The 24053-nt window shown below is 44.7% G+C and overlaps 1 protein-coding gene across 2 annotated transcripts in view; it reads left to right on the plus strand.

The window, feature by feature from the left end:
- slc45a2 (solute carrier family 45 member 2) overlaps positions 1-23667 on the plus strand; it is a 36680-nt gene extending 13013 nt beyond the window's left edge. The window contains exons 3-7 of one of the 2 annotated variants that reach the window (XM_085279901.1): positions 6884-7245; positions 8521-8664; positions 13986-14109; positions 14586-14791; positions 23095-23667. In XM_085279901.1, the coding sequence (XP_085136027.1) occupies positions 6884-7245; positions 8521-8664; positions 13986-14109; positions 14586-14791; positions 23095-23316 (1058 nt within the window). In that variant the 3' untranslated portion in view covers positions 23317-23667. Of the gene's footprint in view, positions 1-6883; positions 7246-8520; positions 8665-13985; positions 14110-14206; positions 14263-14585; positions 14792-23094 lie in introns of those variants that run through there. The other variant, XM_085279902.1, reaches the window with a different exon arrangement.
- Positions 23668-24053: the final 386 nt, after the last annotated feature.

The raw sequence follows: 24053 nt of genomic DNA on the forward strand, positions 1-24053 counted from the left end.
AGTGGTGTGCTCAGCTCAAATGTCAGCAGGCACTGGGTGGTGTGAGCATTTGAGTGAGGCAGTAATCCAGCCGTGAGCTAGTCATGTGTTACAGTCATGGGTCTTAGCTGAGAGAGACCGGAGCCAGGCACATGACTGCCATGTCTGGTATGTGAAGTTTTAGTACTGTACTGAATACTTTTACATCTGAAAGTCACGTTTTTAAACCATGTTAATCAGTATAACATGCATATTATTACTGTACAACAGGATTTCGTAAAAAAATAATTCCATCGATAGCAGGGTTGAGCTAAGACTGAGATGGTCATATGAATCCAGTTTATCAGCAACATACTAATAACTGTTTGACGAGTCATTAGTCAAGCTGAAGGCTAAGACCTCTATGTGCATGTTAAGTATTAATCTATAAAGATTTGTTTTCTAATGTTTTCGGACTTTTTCTGTGCCCTGAATCACCAGAACAGCGTGCTCTCTGTGGGTGTAGACCTCCTGATTTCCAAATGAACCTCTGGGTTTTCCTCTCCTACTTAACAAAACATAGACACAGTGGAGCTGTGACTCCCTCCATCGGAGACAGGGGAGGGTTAGGCAAGGACAAATTTGCATGTTAAGATATAATTTAGTGCAAAGATATGAGTTTTAGGGTTGTAATTAATGTCAGGAGATGAACTTTATCTGTGGACTTTTGTTTGCAGCAGTGCTTTTTAAAGCTTGCTGTTTTGCTCAGATGAGGTTGTTGGTACCACCAGGGGTACTTTGGAGAATTGGGTTTTTTTCTTATTTATAACAATGTTAGTCCTGCATTATTCCTAAACGAATTAGGATTATTTTTTAAATGTAGCTTTGATAAACTGCATTTGATATTCAGCATTCTTGTTTTCATTGCTACGGCAATGTGTGAGTAGGAACCCTTGATTCTAATATTTAATGAAGGATTAAATGTTACAACAGTATTCAGAGTATAGTGAAAGAACGCAATTGTATGAGGCCTTTTTGTGCAATGACAAAAGAAAGCAAAGAAATAAAAGAGACCAAGAAAAAGACCTAAGAAAGCATGTGATCATTGCAGAGAATGACAAAGACTTTATAAACCCTGTTTTTTAGATTATACAGCCAATTCTTTGTCATAAATAAGGAGATGTTTTTTGAACTATTGTATGTAAGTGATTGTCATAACAGGTTTGTTGTTTAAAAAAGCTCAATGGCTCAATCCTTTATTGTACTTTTTGTGGTGGCAAGGGGGTATTTGTCCTAATAAAATACTTCACGCTGGGATGCAGTATTTATGATGACAAAAGTTTGATAACCATGGGTTTACATTTTTACAATAAATCTATGCGCTGTTTGCAGCACCATCACGACTGAGAACAATCAGCCTTGAGTCTAACCACTTCAGCCTTTTTTTTTTACTTTTTACTTGAGTGAAACTGTAGGTGCAGACAATAGAAATCTCAACTATTACAGTGGTAGAAAAGACCAGAAAGAAAAGAAAGGAACTCTCTTGAACCAGGAATTGATCCCACATCAATCTTCAAGTCATGCAGACATAAGTGAAGCGTGACTCCTGAAGTGGTTATTACTGTACCTGCCAATGACTAAAATGTAGAAAAATAGCCTCTATTGAGGTGAGCAACTATAGAGGGCTGCAGAGGCAAGAGTCAGTGGACAAAGTTAGTGATTCAACAAAAACAATCAAGTAGTTTTATAACACCAATTCATAAAAAGTTTGGATGCTGTGTAAAAACAAAATGAGACAGTCTGCAAGTCTAATAAAGTTTATTCACAATAGAGCACAAAGAACATTTTAACATTTTACTATAAGATATGAGCTCATTTTGAACACATCTCAAAATGTTCAAAGTAAGAGGTGCTAAAAAGAAAGAGCTGAATGAACATTTTACAATGAATTAGGTTATTTGGAAACATGTCAGTAACACGATTGGGTATTTAAAAAAGTGTCTTAGAGAACATCATCTACAGTTCATAGCATCCTGAAAAGATTTGAAACTCTGGAGAAATCTCTGTGGGCACAGGACAAGGCTGAAAATCAATACTGTCTGCCCGTGAACGTCTGGACCTCAGACTGCACTACACTAAAAACAGGCATGATGCGATCATTGAAATCACTGCAGGGGCTCAGAAACGCACAAAAAAGCCATATATGAACATGATCGAAGCTCATTTCAAACGGGCAAAGTGGAAATTAGAAAATCATGGGATTTTCTAATGTAGGATGGCCCCTACATCTTTCTTTGTCCTCATTCTAAACAAGTTTTCTGTGTGCTAATGTGAATAAAATAAAATTGATGAAATTTGTAAATCACTGAAATCTATTTTTTGATTAACATGTTACACAGTGATTGCCTACATTTTTTTTTGAATTGCTGTGTAATTCTGTCTTTTTAATTTTGTTATTTGGTTATTTTGCTTATGGCATGTGGTCAGTTAAACACGTAATCACGTTAAAAAAGAAAACTCAGTCTCTTCCTGCCATTTTAGAATAGGCGCTTTATAAGAATAACTTCATCACATTATAAAAACTATTAGTGGTGTACTTTTATGTGTTGCAAAAGCCACCAAGTTATAGAGAGGCAGTAATTCACTGAGGGTTCACTGAAGGTTCACTGAGCTATCCATAGCTCAGCAAAATTATGACGCTGACATAAAGAGACAGCTGTCTCCATTAAGCAAAATGCTCGATAATGACGCGGTCCATCTCGAGTGTGGAGGCTGTGTCGTTAATCAAAGACTGGTGTGATATGTCTCTCCAGCGTTGTGTGCGGGTGATAATTCGCTTCATAATAGTACGCTGCGACGGTGACAGACAGGCTAAATCCAGATTCCTGATGAGATATATCCATTGCCTGGATGTTGATCTTAGCTTATGTCATCTAATCTTAACACTGACATTAAAGTACAGACAATCTACATTTGAGCTTAAGCACAAACACTTGTGTTAGAAATACTCTGGTAAACCTCATTGAACCTCCACCTGCCAATTTCATTTAACAAGCAACACTGCAAGAGTGCAAACCTTCACCGTGGCAGTTCACTCTCTGGGCAGTATTTGTATTTAAGAAAACAGTGTTGTATTTTTTATGAATTCATTTTGTTTTCATTGGGGGTTTTTTAAACACACTTTCAGACGTTTGTAGTGCAGTGAAAAAAATTGCAAAGTTCAGGCTTTTGTTGTTCGTTTTGTTGAAACCTATTTTGATATACTTGACAAAATTTAGAATATATATATATATATATATATATATATATATATATATATATATATATATATATATATATATTATCAATTTTATTGTTATGGATATAGTACATGTGTAGCATTCATTTAGTATTTTTTTAATATGCAATAATAAATGCCAAGTGAAAGTTTTTGCTCACCAGCTTATTTGGTTTTCCAAAAAAACAATACAATAAAATAAATTTAAAATGTATTCAGGAGCATTATACTGTAGTCTGTATAATGTATTTAAACAGTTAAAACCTGTAGTACACACTTGCAAGAATCATAGTTTCTAAGTTGTAAAGCTTTTTTGTCAATTTTTGACCAACAAATCATTAAGTTGACCTTGAAGACCTTTTATTTGTTAGCCTGACCCCACTCTACACCCCTACACAGTTTTACCAGAATTCATTCAAAGCTTTTCAAGCTGTTGTGAAAAGCTATCGTGTTTACAGACAACATGACTCATGCTACCAAAAACATAAACACTTTGGCAGAGTTAATAAAAAAATATTAATTCGTGGGAATATTTTTTCAGCCTTGACTCTAATGAATGTACTCTGCTTAAACATCTGCTATGTAGAACGCAAGCAGAGGAAAACAAGGGAATTAAAAAAAAAAACTCTATTTGCTGTTACCTACATTATAGATGGGCCACTTTGCCTAAACAGAAGTTGTGGGAACACTAAGATCAATTTTCAGTTCAATTCAATTTTATTTATACAGCACCAAATCACAACAACAGTCACCTCAATGCACTTTATATTGTAAGGCAGACCCTACAATAATAAATACAGAGAATAACCCAACAATTATATGACCCCCTATGAGCAAGCACCTTGGCGACAGTGGGAAGGAAAAACTCCATTTTAACAGGAAGAAACCTCCGGCAGAACCAGGCTCAGGGAGGGGCGGGGCCATCTGCCGCGACCGGTTGGGGTGCGAGAAGAAAGACAGGGTAAAAAACGTGCTAGGAAGAGAGACAGAGATTAATAACAAGTATGATTCAATGCAGAGAGGTCTATTAACACATAGAATAGAAGAAGAAACACTCGATGCATCACGGGAATCCCCCGGCAGCCTACGTCTATTGCAGCATAACTAAGGGAGGATTCAGGGTCGCCTGATCCAGCCCTAACTATATGCTTTAGCAAAAATGAAAGTTTTAAGCTAACGTTAAAAGATCAATGTTAGTGGTACAGCCTGGGACAAAAACAAAACAAAACAAAACACTAGAAGTAAGTCACATTCATTTCTTTTGTGAGTCCCAGTGGAGTTTGTGTGCATGACGTGATCAGTTGAGCAGCGCTGCCTTAGGTCTGATTTAACCCACCGAATTTAACAAGATATAACCACACGATCCACAGTGGGTGATTTCCAGTCCCTAGACAGCATAAACCTTGTATAAAGGTGGGATTCAGTGAGTAAATCTAATAAGCATTATCATCTTAAATTTATATTGATGCCTACTACCCTTGGTATAACCAAACTCTCTGCACCAGTTCAACAGTGCATCACTGTAAACTTCACCACAGCAATGAAAAGTAACCAGTGTATCTTGCACTAAATTGCCCAGTATTTTCATGTTATCTTTGAATAGCGCAAAGATATACTTAAAGTTGTTTTGCAGGATATTTCACAGTATGAAAAACAACAACTAATTTCATCAACACATCAGGTATAAAGCTGATATCAAAAGCTTATGAAATTGAGGACATTTAAGCTTTAAATTCTGAGTCTATCAAATGTCACTGAGCAGCACTTAAAAACAATCTCTCCTCCCCCTCTCCTCTTTCCTCATCGTTGAGTAAACTTCGCTCTCATTCTTTTCTCACCCTGGGAAATACAGCAGTGATCCTTCACACTGTCTGACAAACTGCACAGACTGTTGTGTTTGCTGACATTTGTTGAGCTCTTTAAAAGATGCATTTAAAATGACTTGCCACTTAAAAAAATATTACTCCCTTTGTGCTCGCTCCTCTTCTGCAGCGCTATTTCATCTCGTCATGTGTCATAAGAACCGATGTGGGATACACCAAAAGGATTCCCTTTTATATGTTACTGTTTCTCCATTTACAGTGAAATCAGTTTGATGTCTGGAAGGTGAGTGAGGTCAAATAGCTCCCGTTTGAATAAACCTAAAGTAACAAGTGTTTAAATACTCAAATAAAGCACAGGTATCCAAAAACTCTATGTAAGTACAGTAACAACATATTACTTTTCCCACATCTGAAAATATTCAATTTTTTTCTGTCATGAGTTTTGAAATGTGCTTGTCCAGTGGTGTGTGCCAGTAAAAGTAATAAAATTACTTTTCTATTCATTTATGGAACATACTGTATGTACAGTCACATTTGGTTCTTTTAAAGAGTGTCAACAGATAAATGCGGTTTGCTTGAATAATATCTCAGATAAAATCCACTTTTGAATCGGTTATTTGATCCAACTGATTTAATAATTTAATTTTCTTTTATGGGAAAAAGTACGTTTATTCTTGGCACCAGAAGCTGTTAGCAAAAACTAGCTTTTGTAGCTTGTTTCTTTTGACTATTTTTCAATGCATAATTCCCAGGGTTTCAGGGTTTTTTGGAGGGGAATGTCTTTCATGTGCTGCCTGTTTCAAATCCATCACCTTACACTTTCCTGCAGATGGCCTCTAATCATCTTCCTCTCTTCACTCTTTGATATGATGCAAAATTCATAGTCGTTTCAGAGATCGCAAACACAGCAGCCCCTCAGGCACTGAAGCAACAACAAACCAGAACATTTCTACCATTATAAAGGAAATGTCAAGGCATTGAGTCACATAATTGTATGTTCAATGACATGTTCACCAAATGTTTTCTTTTTCTTTGCACCCTTTCCATAGAGGTCAAATTTAACCAGTCTAGTCCTGATGACATACAGATTTAAGAATTACCTGATGGAAGATTTTGGGATGAATCTTCTTCTGGATGCTCTTGATTTGAATTTGGATAAACTGGTTTAATAATAAGCAGAAGCCCACTTTTTCTGATGTTTTTAGCCTGGATAAAAGATCAGATAGAGATTTTTAGATCTTGGTATGATGACATTACCAGAACAGTAGGCCCTGGATGTCAGAGGTTAAAAAAGATGGGCTCCACTGCCTACATAACAAAAGGCACTAGATAATAATGTGAAATAAGTTTATCAGAGGAGATAAACTAGTTACAGCTAGTTGAGTTAAGCTAGTTGGTTTACACCTTAACTGCTTTGGTTACTGTCAAAGGTGTCATGGAGTCATTTATCCACATTATTACAGCTTTAAGCAACTACAGAAAGCCCGATAGAGACTAAAAACAGAGCTTAGAATCAAGGAGATGTTTGATTTGCATTCTTTAGTTGGTCTTAACACAACACACAATAAATGTCAGTGCAAATAACTGTTTTCTAGCTACTTCGCCATATCAGTTCAAAAGGAGGTTTCCCAACTCTTGATGCTGTCCCCAAGCAGTTGAAAATAGTAGTTATTTCATCAGTCACCGCTCTAGTCACCATGTATATAACTAATAGAGAACAAGTGCATTTGATTCCTCCCCTTTACCTCTCACTGCTCTCAGCCATGCTTCTAGAACAATTCTTGGATCTACGCATTGTTTTAATCTTTCATTCTGTGTGCACCAGGCCTGGGCGGAGCATGTGGTTACCTGGTGGGAGCTATGGACTGGGGTCACTCCGCGTTGGGCCGTCTCTTTGGATCCGAGTACCAGGTCATCTATTTCTTCTCAGCGCTGACCTGGGGCATCTTCCTCACTGTGCACCTCTTCAGTATTCCTGAGCAACCTCTGGGCAAGGCACCATCTCCATCTGATTCACCATCCAGCCCTCTTCGCCTGCTGAGCTCTCATAGCAATAGTTATGGAGCACTTAAGGAGCCTGTCTCTGCTGTAGTCTCTGCATCTGTCACAGATCTCAGGCCCAGATCTTTCTCAGCCCTGGGAGAAGCCAATTCAGTGACCTCAAGTGTCAAACAGCCAAACAAAGAGGTATGTAACATGCATAAAAAGTCTTTCAGAGAGTTTAGTGCATTAAGTGAATTACACAATACAGAGAGCCAATAAAACTAGTCAAACCTTGAAGTTGCCACAGACTATATTGAGATTCAAATGGTTAGTCAGGGTACGCTTGGCAGAGGCAACTATGGAAATAACACACTGAGTCTTATAGGAGTTTGAATACTTTCTCTACAGTAGTAAATGATGTGAGATGCAGTATTCAGGGAGTTTCAAGACTATTGATACACCTGCCAGTTCATCTTACTACTCCTGCTTTGCTGAATGCTTTGCAGAATATCTTAGTACTTGATTTGCCCCCCCCCCCCCCCCCCCCCTTTTGCTTTATTGACACCAGCCATGCAGCTGGCATGAACTCTCCAAGTTTGTATAAATCCTGAAAAACTATGCTATCCCAGCAGGATCTAAGAGGGTTCCACAGAGTATCCCAAAGGCCGCTGAGATGCAGGAATGCCTTTCAAGAACCCCTATAAGTACAGAGTGAGGCTGGGGTCAGCGGAGTGTTCAGGAAAGACCAATAGAACACATCTGCCCGAGTGTCATCTCAACAACTGCTTCAGTGCAGACAATACAACTTCCAACTTTATAAGTTCCTGCATTACAAGTATATCCAAACTTTCCAAAGATTTTCTAGACTTATATATTTGACTGATGTGATCTCAGTCTTTTACATTTCAGAGGGATTGATGTGATCACCTTCCTCAAAATCACCTTTACAGTTTTCATTTAAGTGTTTGATGAATTATCTCTATGATGTCGACTTTTTGCCTGAATATTCTTCCTCCTTCTTTTGTAGATTCAGCTTTCCATTGATGCTTCACATTTGTTTGTTTTTTGCCTGTTATATTAGAAAGGTTTAAGAAAAAAGATGCTAAAAGAATTGCTCTGTATATATCTGCTACACTAGAAAATTAATAAGGGATGATTGTTCCAAAGAGCGTAGTTGTTTTTTTCTTTTTCAAGTCTTCCTTTTGCTTTAATCATCCTTAATCCTTAATCCTAAAGCCAACTCCTTAGTAGTAGTCCTTTATGCTGAATCCCTTCATTCAATCTAATTACAGCCTTTTATGGGGCATGCATGTTTTTTTTAATTGTAGAGTCTTTTGAAGTGTTGTCACTCATGGGCTAAAAACACCACTAGCCGTGAAATACCAGCAGACTAATGAGCACTCTGAGAGGGTTTTTTTTCCTCCTGTCAGTTTTTTAGCTGCTGGCACTGATGTCTGTGATGTTTTTGTGTATTTGCAGGACCAGAAGAAGATGACGTTCAGGTTGCTGATAAAAGCTATTGTCAATATGCCAAGTCACTACCGCTGCCTGTGTGTCAGCCACCTGCTGGGATGGACAGCGTTCCTCTGCAATATGCTTTTCTTTACCGATTTCATGGGACAGGTATTGATTTGCATGTGTCTCCAGTGAGCTTTTTAGAATTTCAAATAGTAATCAATCAATAATCTTATTTAGAAAGCTGGGCCATTTGCGACCTCATAAAGGTTACAATTCTACTTGATATTTATCATCGCTGCGTCCTTTCTTTCACATGTTGCTGTCAGATTGTGTTTCTCGCCAAGGCCTTTGTCTGGTGGAATAGATGAGAAAAAAGTGTTTATTTTTCTAAAGCCTTGAGTTTAGAATTACAGCCAACTCACCACAACGTTTTTGAATGAGGACTGCTAAAATGCCAGCTGTTGCTAGACAGCTGCAACTATAAACTGTACCAATAAAACTTCAGAGCAGATGTCTTCAGCTGGATATTAGTCCAATTAACCACACTGCAAGTGTTATATTTGCACTAAAAATGCTACAAAAGGCACTAACAAAAATGGATCCAGTTCAATTTCTCAAATTAACTGAGCTGATTTCTAAGGTCTACCAATCTCAAAGCCCTTAATGATGCATTACTTTAATCAATTTACATACCAACAAGCAATTTAAGCAAGTTAAGAAAATCATTTTTTAAAAAGGTCATGAATAGAGCCCAGCCAACATGCAATATTTGATGAATTAAAAATCAAATATTTTGATATATTGCTGTTTTCTTCTTTTAGATACAGGAAACCTAAAAAAGATTCCCCTTACATTAATACTTATTTATTCACGATATTACACACCATTTGTTGTTCGTGGTGTTCTGAACACGTCTTCCCGACAGGAAATTGCAGAGTACCTGTTGGTGGATAAACTCAAGTGGTGTTATAAAGAACTACTGTTATTTTTTGCATATCCAAGTGTCAATTTTTAAACAGATATGCACAATATCTGAACAATAGAGGGTTTTTTTTTCCCCAATATAAGGTTATTTTCTCTATTTTATCAATTGTTTTACAATTTGTGTGTGTGTGTGTGTCATGGTCCTGCGACCATGACTCAGTGACTTTATGTTTATGTACTTATTGTTATTACTTTCATTATTATTCATGGCTGTTTTGGGATGGTTTGTGTTTGGGATTTTAGACACTGGGTTCTGGGTTTGTGCTCCCTCTGTTGGTCCCTGGTGTTAGTGTTCCCCTGTCTCGTCAGGTTAATCAGGTCCAGCTGTTTCCCCCATCTGTGTGTGATTTCCCAGTGTCTCTTTGTGTATTTATAGCGTGTGATTTCCTCTGCTCCTCGTCGCGTCGTCTGTGTTCCTACCTGGTGTAATCCCCTGCGTGTTCTCCCTGCTGTTCTCCCTTCATGTTCAGGTTTGCCACTCCTCTGTGTAGTTTATCCCAGTTTAGTTTCGTCCTTAGTTCTGTTTGCCATCTCCACTTTGTGTTTGTTATTAACAATAAATCACCCTCACATCTGAATAAGTGCTGCGTTTTGGGTCCTCCTTCCACTCTCCACACGGCCGCTGCCCCGGACCGTGACAGTACGACGCGACCACAACATGGACCCAGCAGCGCTTAACCCGTCCAGGGAGCTATGGGAAAATCTAATCGATGCCACACAGGAGCTGATCGACCTGTGGCTGGAAAGCCCGGGTGGCACGTCCCAGCGCGCTATAGAGAGGCGGCTACAGCGTCTGGTGACCGGTCTCCCATGGCTTCTGGGCTCGCTTTGTTCGTGGGAGCGGGAGTTCCTCCTTTTGGACCTCGGACTTCACCCCCCGTCTGCTTTTACTTTCGAGCAGCCCGAGGCGGTGAGCGAGCGACATGTTCTGGCTTCCCCAGTCCCCAGGACTTTGTTTTCTGGGGCGATTCAGAGCGGGATGGGAGACTGTATGGATCGCTTACCCACCTTCGTGGTGACTGATCCTTCCCAAGTGGGCGTGTACAGACCCTCTGCAAGACTAACAGACTGTGTCTCTGCCACCCCTTCTGAGCCAGGACTTTATCGCCATTCTCCGGCTCAGTTCAGTGCTCGGCCACAAGCTCCCCAGTCAGTAGCTCAGCCGTTAGCCTCCCTGGGGGCGCAATTGCCTGTTCTGCCGCCGCTCCAGTTAGCCACTCAGCCGCCACCATCACCGCTAGCATCGCTACAACCCACGGTTCCGGTAATAGCTGAATCACAGTTTTCACACTGTTTTTCCACCGCTGTTTCTAGGCAGGGAGATGAACTGTTACATTACGGACCTGTTCCTCAACAGCTGGCAACATTAGTGACTGTTACTCACTCCGGGGCTTCCCCAGAGGCGGGGTTACTACCCTCAGCTTACTCTGGACCCCTGGTGGCCAAGATGCCAGCTGTGAACTGCACCGGGCTGTCACTGCCTGAGCAGGGTCAGTGCTCTGCGCAGCTGCAGCCCTCCTTATGTGTGCCAGAGGCCCACGTGCCTACTGGTTTTGTTTCATGTGTGCCGGAGGCCCGCGTGCCTACTGGTCTTGTTTCGTGTGTGCCGGGGGCTGCGGTGCCCACTGGTTCTGTGGCTGTTTTCACTGGGGGGCCCGAGGAGCCCATCCAGCCTCCTGTTTCGCCTGCTGGGGGGCCCGAGGAGCCCGTCCAGCCTCCTGTTTCGCCTGCTGGGGGGCCCGAGGAGCCCGTCCAGCCTCCTGCTTCTTCGGCTGGGGGGCCCGAGGAGCTCGTCCAGCCTCATGCCACACCTGCTGCCACGTCGGCTGGGGGGCCCGAGGATCCCGTCCGGCCTCCTGCTTCTTCGGCTGGGGGGCCCGAGGAGCTCGTCCAGCCTCATGCCACACCTGCTGCCATGTCGGCTGGGGGGCCCGAGGATCCCGTCCGGCCACCTGTGGCTGCTTCTCCACCTGCGGCTGCTTCTCCACCTGTGGCTGCAGCGCCGCCTCCTGCAGTACCATCACCTGCAGCGCTACCACCTGCTTCTGCCACGCCTCAGCCTGAAGCTTCAGCCTCGCCTGGTTCTGGTCCAGCTTCATCCTCACCTGGCCCAGCTTCAGCTTCAGCGTCTGCTTCGCCTAGCCCAGCTTCAGCTACAGCTTCATCCACGCCTGGCCCGGCTTCATCCTCGCCTGATTCTGGTCCAGCTTCATCCTCACCTGGCCCAGCTTCAGCTACAGCGTCAGCTTCGCCTGGCCCAGCTTCAGCTGCAGCTTCTTCATCGCCTGGCCCGGCTTCATCTTCGCCTGGCCCGGCTTCATCTTCGCCTGGCCCGGCTTCATCTTCATCGTCTGGTCCATCATCAGCATCGTCTGGTCCATCATCAGCATCGTCTGGTCCAGCCTCCGTGTCTGCATCCTCGCCTGGTCCAGCCTCCGTGTCTGCATCCTCGCCTGGTCCAGCCTCCGTGTCTGCATCCTCGCCTGGTCCAGCCTTCGTGTCTGCATCATCATCTCCGCCTGCTGCGGTCCCGGCTTCCATGCCCTCAGCCTCGCCTGGCCCAGCCTCGTTTGGGTCTGGAGCTAAACGGCCGTTTTCTGGACCGCTGGCTAGGCTACTGGCCGAGCGCCGTCGCCTGACTGGCCGCCGTTGCCTGTGTGGCCGCCGTTGCCTTCCGCACGGCCGGCCCCCGGACCGCCATCGCCTGTGTGGCCGCCGCTGCCTTCTGCACGGCCGGCCTCCTGAACTCTTTACGCGCCGCTGTTGCCTTCCGCACGGCCGGCCTCCTGAACTCTTTACGCGCCGCCGCTGCCTTCTTCGTGGACGGCCTCCTGAACTGTGCTTTGGACTCTGCTCCCCTGTGGGTTTTGTGTTCGTCTTTGTTTTGGGACTCTGGGGCCTCCGTCCGTGGTCGTGGTCCGGTCCCTCCGTCCTGGGCCCCCTGCCGCCCGCCCGGATCTGGTGGTGTGTTTCTGTGGCTGTCGGGGGCCAGCCCTTGAGGGGGGGGTACTGTCATGGTCCTGCGACCATGACTCAGTGACTTTATGTTTATGTACTTATTGTTATTACTTTCATTATTATTCATGGCTGTTTTGGGATGGTTTGTGTTTGGGATTTTAGACACTGGGTTCTGGGTTTGTGCTCCCTCTGTTGGTCCCTGGTGTTAGTGTTCCCCTGTCTCGTCAGGTTAATCAGGTCCAGCTGTTTCCCCCATCTGTGTGTGATTTTCCCAGTGTCTCTTTGTGTATTTATAGCGTGTGATTTCCTCTGCTCCTCGTCGCGTCGTCTGTGTTCCTACCTGGTGTAATCCTCTGCGTGTTCTCCCTGCTGTTCTCCCTTCATGTTCAGGTTTGCCACTCCTCTGTGTAGTTTATCCCAGTTTAGTTTCGTCCTTAGTTCTGTTTGCCATCTCCACTTTGTGTTTGTTATTAACAATAAATCACCCTCACATCTGAATAAGTGCTGCGTTTTGGGTCCTCCTTCCACTCTCCACACGGCCGCTGCCCCGGACTGTGTGTGTGTGTGTTGTGATCTAAATGTGTCAAGTAAAATATAAAGGTGCTGCTTTTATTCCAGTCTGTTACAGCTAGTGGTCTGTCTATAGGTGACCATTGGCTTTTGGAAGACTCCTTCCTTCACACTCATTGGCTAACAACGTAGTCATTAGCAATGATTTTTGTGATGTCAGACTGTGAGCAGCATTAGTGCTTGTGAGCTTCTGATTGGCCATCAGATCTAGGAGTCAGGGTTTAATCACCACCTGTTCAATGGCCTTGGTGTGTTCTTGACGGTGATTTTTTTTGAATTTTCATATGAACAGCGATAATTTTTCCAAATAAAAACAGAAAATCCTTGCATGTGGAAACCGTCTCAATAATCCAAGCAAACAAAACAAAAACAAATAACATAATTATCTAATTTACTCAGTTAGTTTGTTTGCTTTGTTTGAATATGGCAATTTAGTCTTTGGCAGAAACAATTAACAAAAATCATATCAGACTTATGTGATATCCCTTAAAATGACTTACGTTCAAATGAGGTAAGGTTCAAAGCAATTCAAAGCAACAACATTAGAGAGGAAAAGCAACACACTGCAACATGTATCTGCGTTCAAGCTCCATTAAGCTGCCTGCTTGTGTGGGGGCAGATGGAGGGTGAAGGGAGGTGCGGCGTGTTGTTATTGTTGTGTGCAATCCTCTGTTGACATGTGCCATTATGATGAATGCTTTCAGTGTCACAGTGTGAATGCTGATCAAAGGATGCTCTTCACACCATGACTCTGCCTCGCTTCATTAAGCACAGATGCACCAACTTATCTAAAATTGCAGGCTTATTTCTTATCTGCAATGAGAAATGCATAGTCAGGCTCCCTGTTCTGCAACAGGGCTACAGATGTTTTGTTCATAAGGAAAATAAAAAATAAAAGCCTGATTTTAACAAGAAGTTGGCCAGTATCTGATATACAAATCCTTCCTTTTTAAATGACCCTCCTCTCGTTTCAGATTGTGTATAAGGGGAATCCGTACGCCGATCACAACTCTACCGCCTATGCCACATATGAGAGGGGAGTAGAAGTTGGCTGCTGGGGATTGTGCATTAATGCAGTGTCCTCTGCTTTCTACTCATGTAAGTGGCAGTAATGTGTGAGGGGAAGCTATGTGAGAGAGTGGCAGGTGGAAATGGATAACAAAGGGAAATTACTGCTTTTGCTTTGGGATTGCAGGGAACTCCATTAGCATGCTTTTGCCAAGGTATCCTGACCTGCGTTATTCTGAACACGTAAGTCCACATGTATGCTTCAAACATCCCCTGTTAAACAGCACATGTGAACCTGAGAGAACTGTTGTGCTACATACAGGGTAAAGCTCAGCCAAATAATGAAGGCTTGGCATGAACTCAGCTTTTTTAGTCTTTTGCTGTTGAGAAGGAGTCTTGGCTTCTAGGAAATGTCCAATTATATGTACAGACGGTTTTGGTACATCTAATGTACGCTAATCTAATGTTCACATAATTATCTACCCTGACTCCACACGCCTCATGCGGGTTTGTTGATCCACCAGTAATTTTAACTTTCCGTGACGTACATGTCTGTGTGTTTTCAGATGTGCAGCGCTTCCTCCTCTCATACATTGGGCTGAAGGGATTATATTTTATGGGCTACCTTGTGTTTGGATTGGGCACCAGCCTGATTGGCCTTTTCCCCAACATCATAGCAACGCTCGTCCTCTGCAGTGTGTTTGGTGTCATGTCGAGCACACTCTACACCATCCCATTCAACCTGATAGCAGAGTATCAACGTGAGGAGGAGGTAATAAACTGGCAGTAGAAACACTCACTAGCTAAGGAATTGTTCAGGTTTCCTCAGTTTAAAAGGATCACATGGTTCTTAAATGAGCACATTTGTATATTGTACACGATACTGCATAACTATAGTATTGATTTTCCGTTTTTTCCACAGTGTAAAACATGTTTTGTTGTCAGTTTGCAGATAAATAATAACCCCATACTCCAAAATAATTATCTTTTTCCTAGTATAACTTTTGGTTTTGGGAATGAATCAAATGTAGCCCTAATGTGTCCTTATGTGAAACTGTAACAGGAACAAATTGATTGACAAGCAATCAATCAAGAAAATAATTTGCAGATTACAGTAAAAACATAAAAAGAAATGATTATTTCTGGTGTTTTTTAAGAAGCATACTGTAAGAATTAAGATGATCGAACATTTCTGAATGATGTGAATGAAAACTTCGATTTAAAAGGGTACATAACGACTGGAACATTTAGCGTAGCTACTTCCTTTAATCATGCTTTCCGATCAAAATTGGAGACTAAGATAAAGCATTGCAGTGATGTGCAAAATCTTAAGCCACACCTCAATCTTTATATTTTCGTCAGAAAATGTGCAAAAATATGTCAATATACATGGGAACACGGTATGTAAGGCAAAAACAGAGTGTGTCTGATTCTAATTCGTTTGAAAGTCAATGTTTCATACGACCACTTTGGTGCTTCAATAGGGCCTGAGCTCTCTCAGGCGGCTTTCTTGTCATTTCTTAGTCTTCAGGCAAGTTCTCCAGGCGCCTTGAAGGACATTCAAAGCCCTTCTTTGGATGTTGGCTGCCCTTTATTCCATGGTCTGTTGAGATGATCCCACACTGCTTCATTTATGTTGAGGTCTTGGCTTTAGGGGGGTCCTTGGTGGCTGATTTTATTTTGTGTTTTTCTATCCGATTTTTCTACCCTGCACTGGCAATGTCTTTGGGATCATTTTGATGCTGGAAAATGAAGCCTCTGCAAATAAGCAACTTTTCAGATGGTATTCCATGGAGGATTAAAATCTGAGGGTACTTTTCTGTATTAATAATTCCATTCATTTTGATAAGAACCCAGACACCTCATGCAGAAATGCAACCTATCACAGAGCCTCCGCTGTGTTGTTACAGATGGCTGTACCAGTCACTGTTGACCATGCCTCCTGACCTCCTCTTTACATTCTGATTTGAACCAAAATTTTCAAATATGGATCCATCACTGCATAAGACCTGCTGCCACTGATTTTCCAGTTTTTATAATTTGGTATTCCTCTGCCTTTTCTCCTTTTCCCTTCCTGCTAACTTTCGACTGAGAACATTTGCATTGAGGCTGCTAAATCTGTCAGGTATGTCAGGTCTCTGCTGGTTTCTTTTTTTTTTTTTTTATTTCTTAAGGACATGACTTTCAGATACTGTACATCTGCTGCAGATTTTTTTTATTTTTCCTTTAGGCCTGCAACTTTTGTCCTCAACTTGGTGTATAGTTTTCTTAAGCACAAACTGCACGCCATGGTGAGATATTCTGAGTCTTTGGATGTTGTGTATCTGTGTTATCTTTGGCATTTTTCATAGATTCAACTAAGGAAATGAGGAAAACAATCCAAAGTTTTTTCATCAGGCTGCTGGTAACAAAGTGTTTAAAGTAACAAGTTAAAAACTGGTTCTTTTTTTGTCTGATATGTGTAGACACGACGCTGGTTCATCTCTTGAGTTAGGTCTCTTTGTATTCTTAAACAAGGTCAGTCAATCTTCTAAAAATGTGGACTGAAAATGAGTGAAAAGGTAGCCAGCATGCACAGACAAACTCTGAAAGATCTTCAGAAAGTCTAAAGAACTATTCCAGGAAAATCTGGCTCCTTGGAAGCAACATATAAAGAAGTGAGGTGTGGCTTAAGACTTGTGCACAGTCCCATATTTTACTCCTTTAAAGTTCAAGTATTTACAAAAGACAGATCAAGAATGAGGCACTTTAAAGCCCCCGAAAAAACTATCCTAACTATTAATCCCATAACACAACTGACTCTACTCCTTCTGGCGGTTTTCTGTAGAAGTATTTAAAGTCCTAATGGAAACCAGAGATATTCACGAGGCTCTCCAAAACCATAAATATATGTCATTATTTATTCATCAATAGAACGAATGACTGAACTGACGTTTTTGTGTTAAATTGTTGTAATGCACCTTTTATACCTGTTAAATGGGGAATTAATTGGTTTAAATATATCAAACAGTAGCAATCATCTGTCAGTCAAGTACACAGGCATTCATATTTTATTGTGAATTTGAAATTGCATCATTCAGTGTTACATCATTGTTAGAGGCTGTTCTGCAGAACAAGATTTTTGGCAAGATTTTGCCACTTATGTAAGTTACATTTATGCATTTAAATACCAAAAAAATAACCGTATTTCCCGGACTACAAAGCGCACCTGAATATTAGCCGCACAAGCTAAAATCAGGGGAAAATCCTGTTTTGTACATACTGTAACGATGGTTAAGTGTTACTGGACAGTGACATGTTGGTTTTCTCTGCACACTGTTGTTGTTCCTTTAAGATTCATGTTTGGTTGGGCTGCAGGAACCTGCAGGCCCTGAGCCCTAAAGAGCTCCGCATGCAAACTCAGCTTGCTCGGCCGGCCACACTCAGTGCAGCCCTGGAGCTAGCGTTGGAGAGGGAGATGCTTGCAGGATCCTCTGGGGGCGCTGACGACGCACACGTGGTGAGGGCTGTGTCAGCACCTGTGGAACAGATGGAGACGCCAGCGGGCCTGTGCAGTTTGGTGCAGACAGCTTCGCTGCAGTCGCCTTCCCCTCGGGCTGGCCCACACCGCCGACCTCAGAGCTGCTGGGGATGTGGACAAGTCGGACACCTCATCAGGCAGTGCCCCAAGCTTGCAGCGGTTCAGGGAAACGCCCACGGGCCCGTGTAGGCGGGAGTACACGGGCCTGGGAGAACGACATCCCTACACCACCGCCACCTCCACCCGGTGCGGCCATCACTGTGGGCTGGACCCAGGTTGGCGGCTTTTGCCATGTTCCAGTGACGATTGCGGGGGTGTCCTGTACGGCCCTGCTGGACACGGGATCCAATGCAACGCTGGTCCGACCCGATATTGTCCCAACCGGAGCTGCTGTACAACCGACTAACGTGCAACTTAAGACTGTGACCGGTGATCTGGCCCCAATGAGAGGGAAGGGAGTGTTCCAGTTCAAGGTGGGGGACCTCGGTGTGTCTTATGCTGCCTGGGTGGCTGACGTGCAGGACGCCTGCATCCTTGGGCTGGATTTTTTACGAGCCATTGGTGGTGTACTGGACTTAGGCAAAGGCCTCCTCGTACTCTCTGATGGGAAGAAGGTGCCGCTTATTCCTCCCCCGGTCTGCACAGCATCTGCCGCGGCGTCCACCTCCACCGCAGAGACCCCTGCAGACCCGCCAGCAGAACAGCGAGCGGAGGAGGAGGAGAGGCTCTCAGCAGTGAGGAGTATCTGGTCAAAGAACTGTGAGGGGCTGACTCCACAGCAGCAAGAGAGTCTATGGCAGGTACTAAAAGAGTTTAGTGACATTTTTGCCCTGAAAGAAAGTGATGTTGGCTTGACACACTTGGTAGAGCACGTCATTGAGACCGGGGATGCCCAGCCTATTAAAGTGCGCCCCCGCCGCCTGCCCCTGGCTCATCAGGAGGCTGCAGACAGAGAGTTGTGTGAAATGATGAAGGCGGGCATCATAGAACCATCTGATAGCCCGTGGGCCTCCGCGGTGGTGATGGTGCCTAAGAAAAAAAGTCCTAGGATGCGTTTCTGTGTGGACTACAGACCACTCAACAAAGTGACGAAGAAAGACTCTTACCCCCTTCCCAGGATTGATGAGTCCCTCGACTTAGTAGCCGGGTCCTCCTGGTTCTCCACCCTGGACCTGCGGAGTGGCTACTGGCAGGTGCCACTGTCCCCGGAATCCAGACCGAAGACAGCCTTCTGCACTAACAGGGGACTATGGCAGTTCAAAGTCCTGAGTTTTGGGCTGCAACGCTCCTGCGACCTTCGAGAGGCTCATGGACAGTGTGCTGGCTGGCGTCCCACGGCAACGGTGTCTGGTTTACCTGGATGATCTTCTAGTGCACGGGAGCTCCTTTGATGCTGCCCTGGATGCCCTGAGACAAGTGTTGGAGAGGGTGGCGGCTGCAGGCCTGAAGCTGCATCCCGACAAGTGCCACTTCATGAGGAGGGAGGTGGAGTTTCTGGGCCACAAGCTGGGTCGTGAGGGCATCAGCACTTTGGAGGAAAAAATTCACACCATTACCGAGTGGCCCACACCAGCAGACCAGAAACAGCTCAAAAGCTTCCTAGGACTGGCATCTTATTACAGGAGGTTTGTGAAGGGCTTTTCCTCCATAGCCGCACCACTCTTCCACCTGCTACAGAAGGACCGTGACTTCATCTGGACCCAGGACTGTCAGCAGGCGTTCGACACCCTCCGCAGATTGCTGACAGAGTCCCCAGTCCTTGCCCCCCCTGACCCCGCCCTGCCTTTTGTCCTGGACACTGACGCAAGTAATGTGGGGCTGGGAGCGGTGTTGTCGCAGGTTGGACCGGAAGGGGAGAAGGTGGTGGCGTACTTCAGCCAGGTCCTGAACAGGAGCGAGCAGCGCTACTGTGTCACACGACGAGAGCTGTTGGCTGTGGTGGCGGGGGTGAGACACTTTAAATACTACCTGTGCGGCACAGCATTTGTTATCAGAACTGATCATGCTGCCCTTCAGTGGCTGATGTCTTTCAGGGAGCCAGAGGGACAGGTGGCTCGCTGGCTGGAGGAGCTCCAAGCCTTCAATTTCACCGTGGAGCACAGAGCAGGGACGCACCATTCTAACGCAGACGCCCTCTCTCGCCGCCCATGTGCTGCAGCTGGCTGCCGTTACTGTGAGAAGCGAGAGGAAATAGAGCGGGAACTCACGACAATAGACGGAGCAGCACAGCTCGCCTGCAGGGTTCTTCTGGTGGTGGATGCAGCGGAGTGGAGGGCACGGCAGGAACAAGACACAGACCTGCTGCCGGTCCTGCAGTGGCTGGAGAAGGGGGAGCAACCCCTTTGGGATGAGGTCACTGGGTTTTCCATCTGTACTAGGGGGCTATGGGCCAAGTTTGCAGCTCTCAGGCTGAAGGAGGGGGTGTTGGAGCGTGCCTGGAAGGATCCTGCCACGGGGGAGGAGAGGTGGCAGGTTGTGGTGCCAAGGTCGCTGAGGTCAGCTGTGCTGGGAGCCTGCCATGGGAGCACTGGCTCTGGCCACTTTGGGGTCTCCAAGACTCTTCGCCGCCTCCGCCAGGGCTATTACTGGGGTCAACAGCGGAGGGATGTGGAGGACTTTTGCCGCAGCTGTGATGCATGTTCCTCACACAAAGGGCCACAAGACCAGTCCCGGGCTCAGCTTCAGCAGCAACCAGCAGGAGCCCCAATGGAGCGAGTAGCTGTGGACGTCATGGGCCCATTTCCTCGCACAGACAGAGGAAACCGCTATGTTCTTGTGGCCATGGACTATTTTACCAAGTGGCCGGAAGCATACGCCATCCCAGATCAGGAGGCTGAGACGATCGCTGATGTATTAGTGGAGGGGATGTTCAGCCGCTTTGGAACAGCAGAGACCCTCCACAGTGACCAGGGGCGTAACTTTGAGTCCAAGGTATTTGCTGCCATGTGTGAACGCCTTGGGACTAAGAAAACCCGCACCACCCCACTTCACCCCCAAAGCGATGGGCTGGTGGAAAGGTTTAACAGGACGCTGGCCCAGCAGCTAGCCATCCTTACCTCAGAACACCAACGGGACTGGGATTACCATCTTCCCCTTACCCTCATGGCCTACAGGTCGGCAGTGCAGGACTCCACCCAATGTACGCCTGCCCTGCTCATGTTAGGGAGAGAGCTGAGAACTCCTGCAGAGTTGGCTTTTGGGAAACCCCCGGACGCGCCAGAGGCACCACCGGGCCGGGACTACGCAAGGAAGCTGCAGGACCGGCTGGATTCTGCACATTCCTACGCCCGAGAGCAGCTGGCGAAGGCAGGCCTGCGCCAAAAGAGGAATTACGACATCACCACTAAAGGGAGGCACTTCCGTGCTGGGGAGCTGGTGTGGGTCTACAGCCCAAAGAGGAAGAAGGGACGGTGTCCTAAACTGGATAGCAGCTGGGTGGGGCCTTGCAGCGTCCTAGAGCGAGTGGGGGAGGTTGTTTACAGGGTGCAGTTGCCTCCTAGGGGGAGGATAGTAGCGCTGCACAGAGACCGGATGGCCCCCTACAGAGGACAGTCCCTCCCCTCCTTTCCAGAGGGACGTGTACAGAGCGTCCATGACCCTGCTCAGAGGGGCCCCCGACCGGGGCTGCGTTCCCCCCCCTCGGACTCTTCACCCCAAAGCCCCGAAGCTCCGCGTCCTCCTCAGGGGCTCAGGAGGTCAAGGAGGGAACGTAGGCTACCGCCCCGCCTCAGAGACTGTGTCGTTCCCTCGGGGACGAGGAACTTATTGCTGGGGGGGCAGTGTAACGATGGTTAAGTGTTACTGGACAGTGACATGTTGGTTTTCTCTGCACACTGTTGTTGTCCCTTTAAGATTCATGTTTGGTTGGGCTGCAGGAAGTAGTGAGGGTGGTGTACAGGAAGGGGTGGGGGGACCTGGTTGTTCTGTGTGGGTGCCAGGCTGAAGAGAGGTGTAGTTCGAGAGCGCTTCCCCCTGAGTTAACAACCCGCTGGCTTATGTGCCGAATAAACGGACAAACTGAGACCCCAACCGTCTGGTTCTTGTGAACGTTACAATACATTAGCGGCACCTGACTAAAAGCCGCAGGTGTTTCAATGTTGACTTATCATATGTAAGAGAATATGCACAAAGGGAATTGTCAGGAAAGAGATGGCTGTTTGGAGACACACCCCTTTTATTAATATTTTGAAAAACAAGTTATGGGTACATATTTGCACAACTTTTTAGGTATATGTAAAAGTAGCGGTAATTACAAGTACGAAACATGTGCTGTGCTTCATAAATGAGTAACAAATGTAGTACATAACAATAACCTACAGCACACCAGAAAAATAGATTCGGACTACCTTTTAGGCTCAAGAAAAGTCAGTCATTCACCACCATCTTCCTGCGCACTAAAACCACCAAAGTCCTCTTCTCCAGTGTCGGATATGAACAGGCTCAGGGTGGCTTCGTCATCCACTCTCCGCTTCTCTCCTTTGTTGTCACTTTCAAAACCAGAGAAATCCTCGTTGTCAGTGTCAGAGTCGAACACCCTCTGAAGGGCCGTGGCGGTGTCCTCCTCTCCATCATGCAGCAGTCCAGCCCTTCGAAATCCGTTGGTGATCATGGATGTTTTCACACTTTTCCACGCTGTCAGATTCCACCGAAGTTGAGCATAACTTGCTTTTCGCAAGTTTATTGCCGCTCGTCATCCACGCCTCCCGCTGAACGCGTAGCGCTACTTTGAAGCTTGTTTTTCGCGCTACTTGTAGGGCACTATGTTGCCTGGCGGATGGACATGTGACCAACATACCACTCTTGAACCCCGATACTGTGTGTCTGATCACATGCCCTTCCGCCAGGCAACGTAGTGCCGTACAACAGCGGAACAAACAAAACAAATCGTCTTACGATATCACAAAAATCATGGACAATCCATAGAAAAGCTGCACCTGACTAAAAGCCGCAGGGTTCAAAGCTTGTGCAAAAAGTAGCGGCTTATAGCCCGACAATTACGGAAAATAAAAGATCAGATTTTCATTTTAAAGGTTTGGAATAACACTAAACTTCTTTTCCCTTTTTTTAAGTGTCCACATAAATGTTTTAATACCGCTTATAGTATTGCTGCAACATTCTCAAAAAAGTTTATATAGTTCATCTATAAAACATTGGTTTATAATGGAGCACTGTAACAAAAAATAATTTCCCCCAGGGATCAATAAAGTATTCTGATTCTGATAAACTGCAATGTCATTCATAAGTGGTTGCCTCAAAAATCAATTGTTTATTTTTTTCTGTCACGGTCAATCAATACCTGATTGAACTAAATCAGGTGAGAGTTTGATGGAATTCAACTTGCAACAACTGAAGCGAGGCTGAAAAGAATCTATCTTTTTAAGAAGCTGTTTCTTCATATTCTCAGAGCCGTCTGTTTATCCAGCTGTTTGTTTGTGTTTTTTGCCACAGCCTCTCTGATTAAACTGAAATTGATGTTTCCATATATTGCTCTCTTGTTTTCCCCTCCCCGCCATCCTCCTCTTCTCTAATAAACCTACAACCTCCTGTGCTTCCAGCAACAACTGAAGCTGCACGGAAGCAATAAAAGTCCTCGAGGTTCGGGAATGGACTGTGCCGCCCTCACTTGCATGGTCCAGTTGGCTCAGATCATCGTGGGCGTGGGGCTCGGTGCTCTGGTCAACGCGGCAGGAAGTGTGATCGTGGTGGTCCTCTCGGCTTCGACCATGTCTCTGCTCGGCTGCATCTTCATTGTCCTCTTCATCAGATATGTGGAATGAATGATTCTGCTCAAATACAAATTTTAATGATATTGTTTTAAATAAACAATGATTGCTAATTATATCATCATAACATCTGCAATTTTTAATCTTACCTCAGTGGCCAATTAACTGCTAATTATGACAATTTTTTTTAGGTTTCTCTGGTCTGATAGATCCTAAAAATGGTCTTTTTTGGCTAAAACAGCAACTGATATCTTCTTCAGCTCTTGTCTCGTGGTGCTGCAGGCCAGATATTTGCCACATTACAATGCACATAAACAATTTCATGTAGCTATTGATACTGTTAGTTCATTAAGCAACAAAGTTTCACAGCAGTAGTCTAAAGTGCTTGCAGGCATCTGGATCTCTTTTAGCTTCTTGGAGACATTTCACCACCCATCTGCAAAGGGTTCATGACATGAAGACACCAAACCAAGAGGGGTTTTCACTGAAATCCACATTGCTGAATGATCTGTGCGCCGGCATGACTGGTTGACAAATGGCCCGGAATAGTGAAGGGACCAATAGTGAAGGAATTGGACAGGAACAGATCAATAAGATCGAAAAAATCAACAGCACAGCAGAAGTATAGACAGTGGTTGCAGTGGATGACTTCATTACTTTTAAAACTCTGCTTCAGCTCTTTGTATGCTATAACTTCACTCATCTCTGCTCTGCCACGTCTGAGCCATAATATCATTCATTTCATTTCATTTCATTTCATTCAGTATTACAAAAAAGCCAGAGTAGCCTTG

Source organism: Mchenga conophoros, linkage group LG7 (assembly GCF_057382185.1).
Source record: "Mchenga conophoros isolate Kocher_MC1m ecotype Shallow Benthic linkage group LG7, M_conophoros_male_GT1.1, whole genome shotgun sequence".
Classification (NCBI taxonomy): Eukaryota; Metazoa; Chordata; class Actinopteri; order Cichliformes; family Cichlidae; genus Mchenga; species Mchenga conophoros.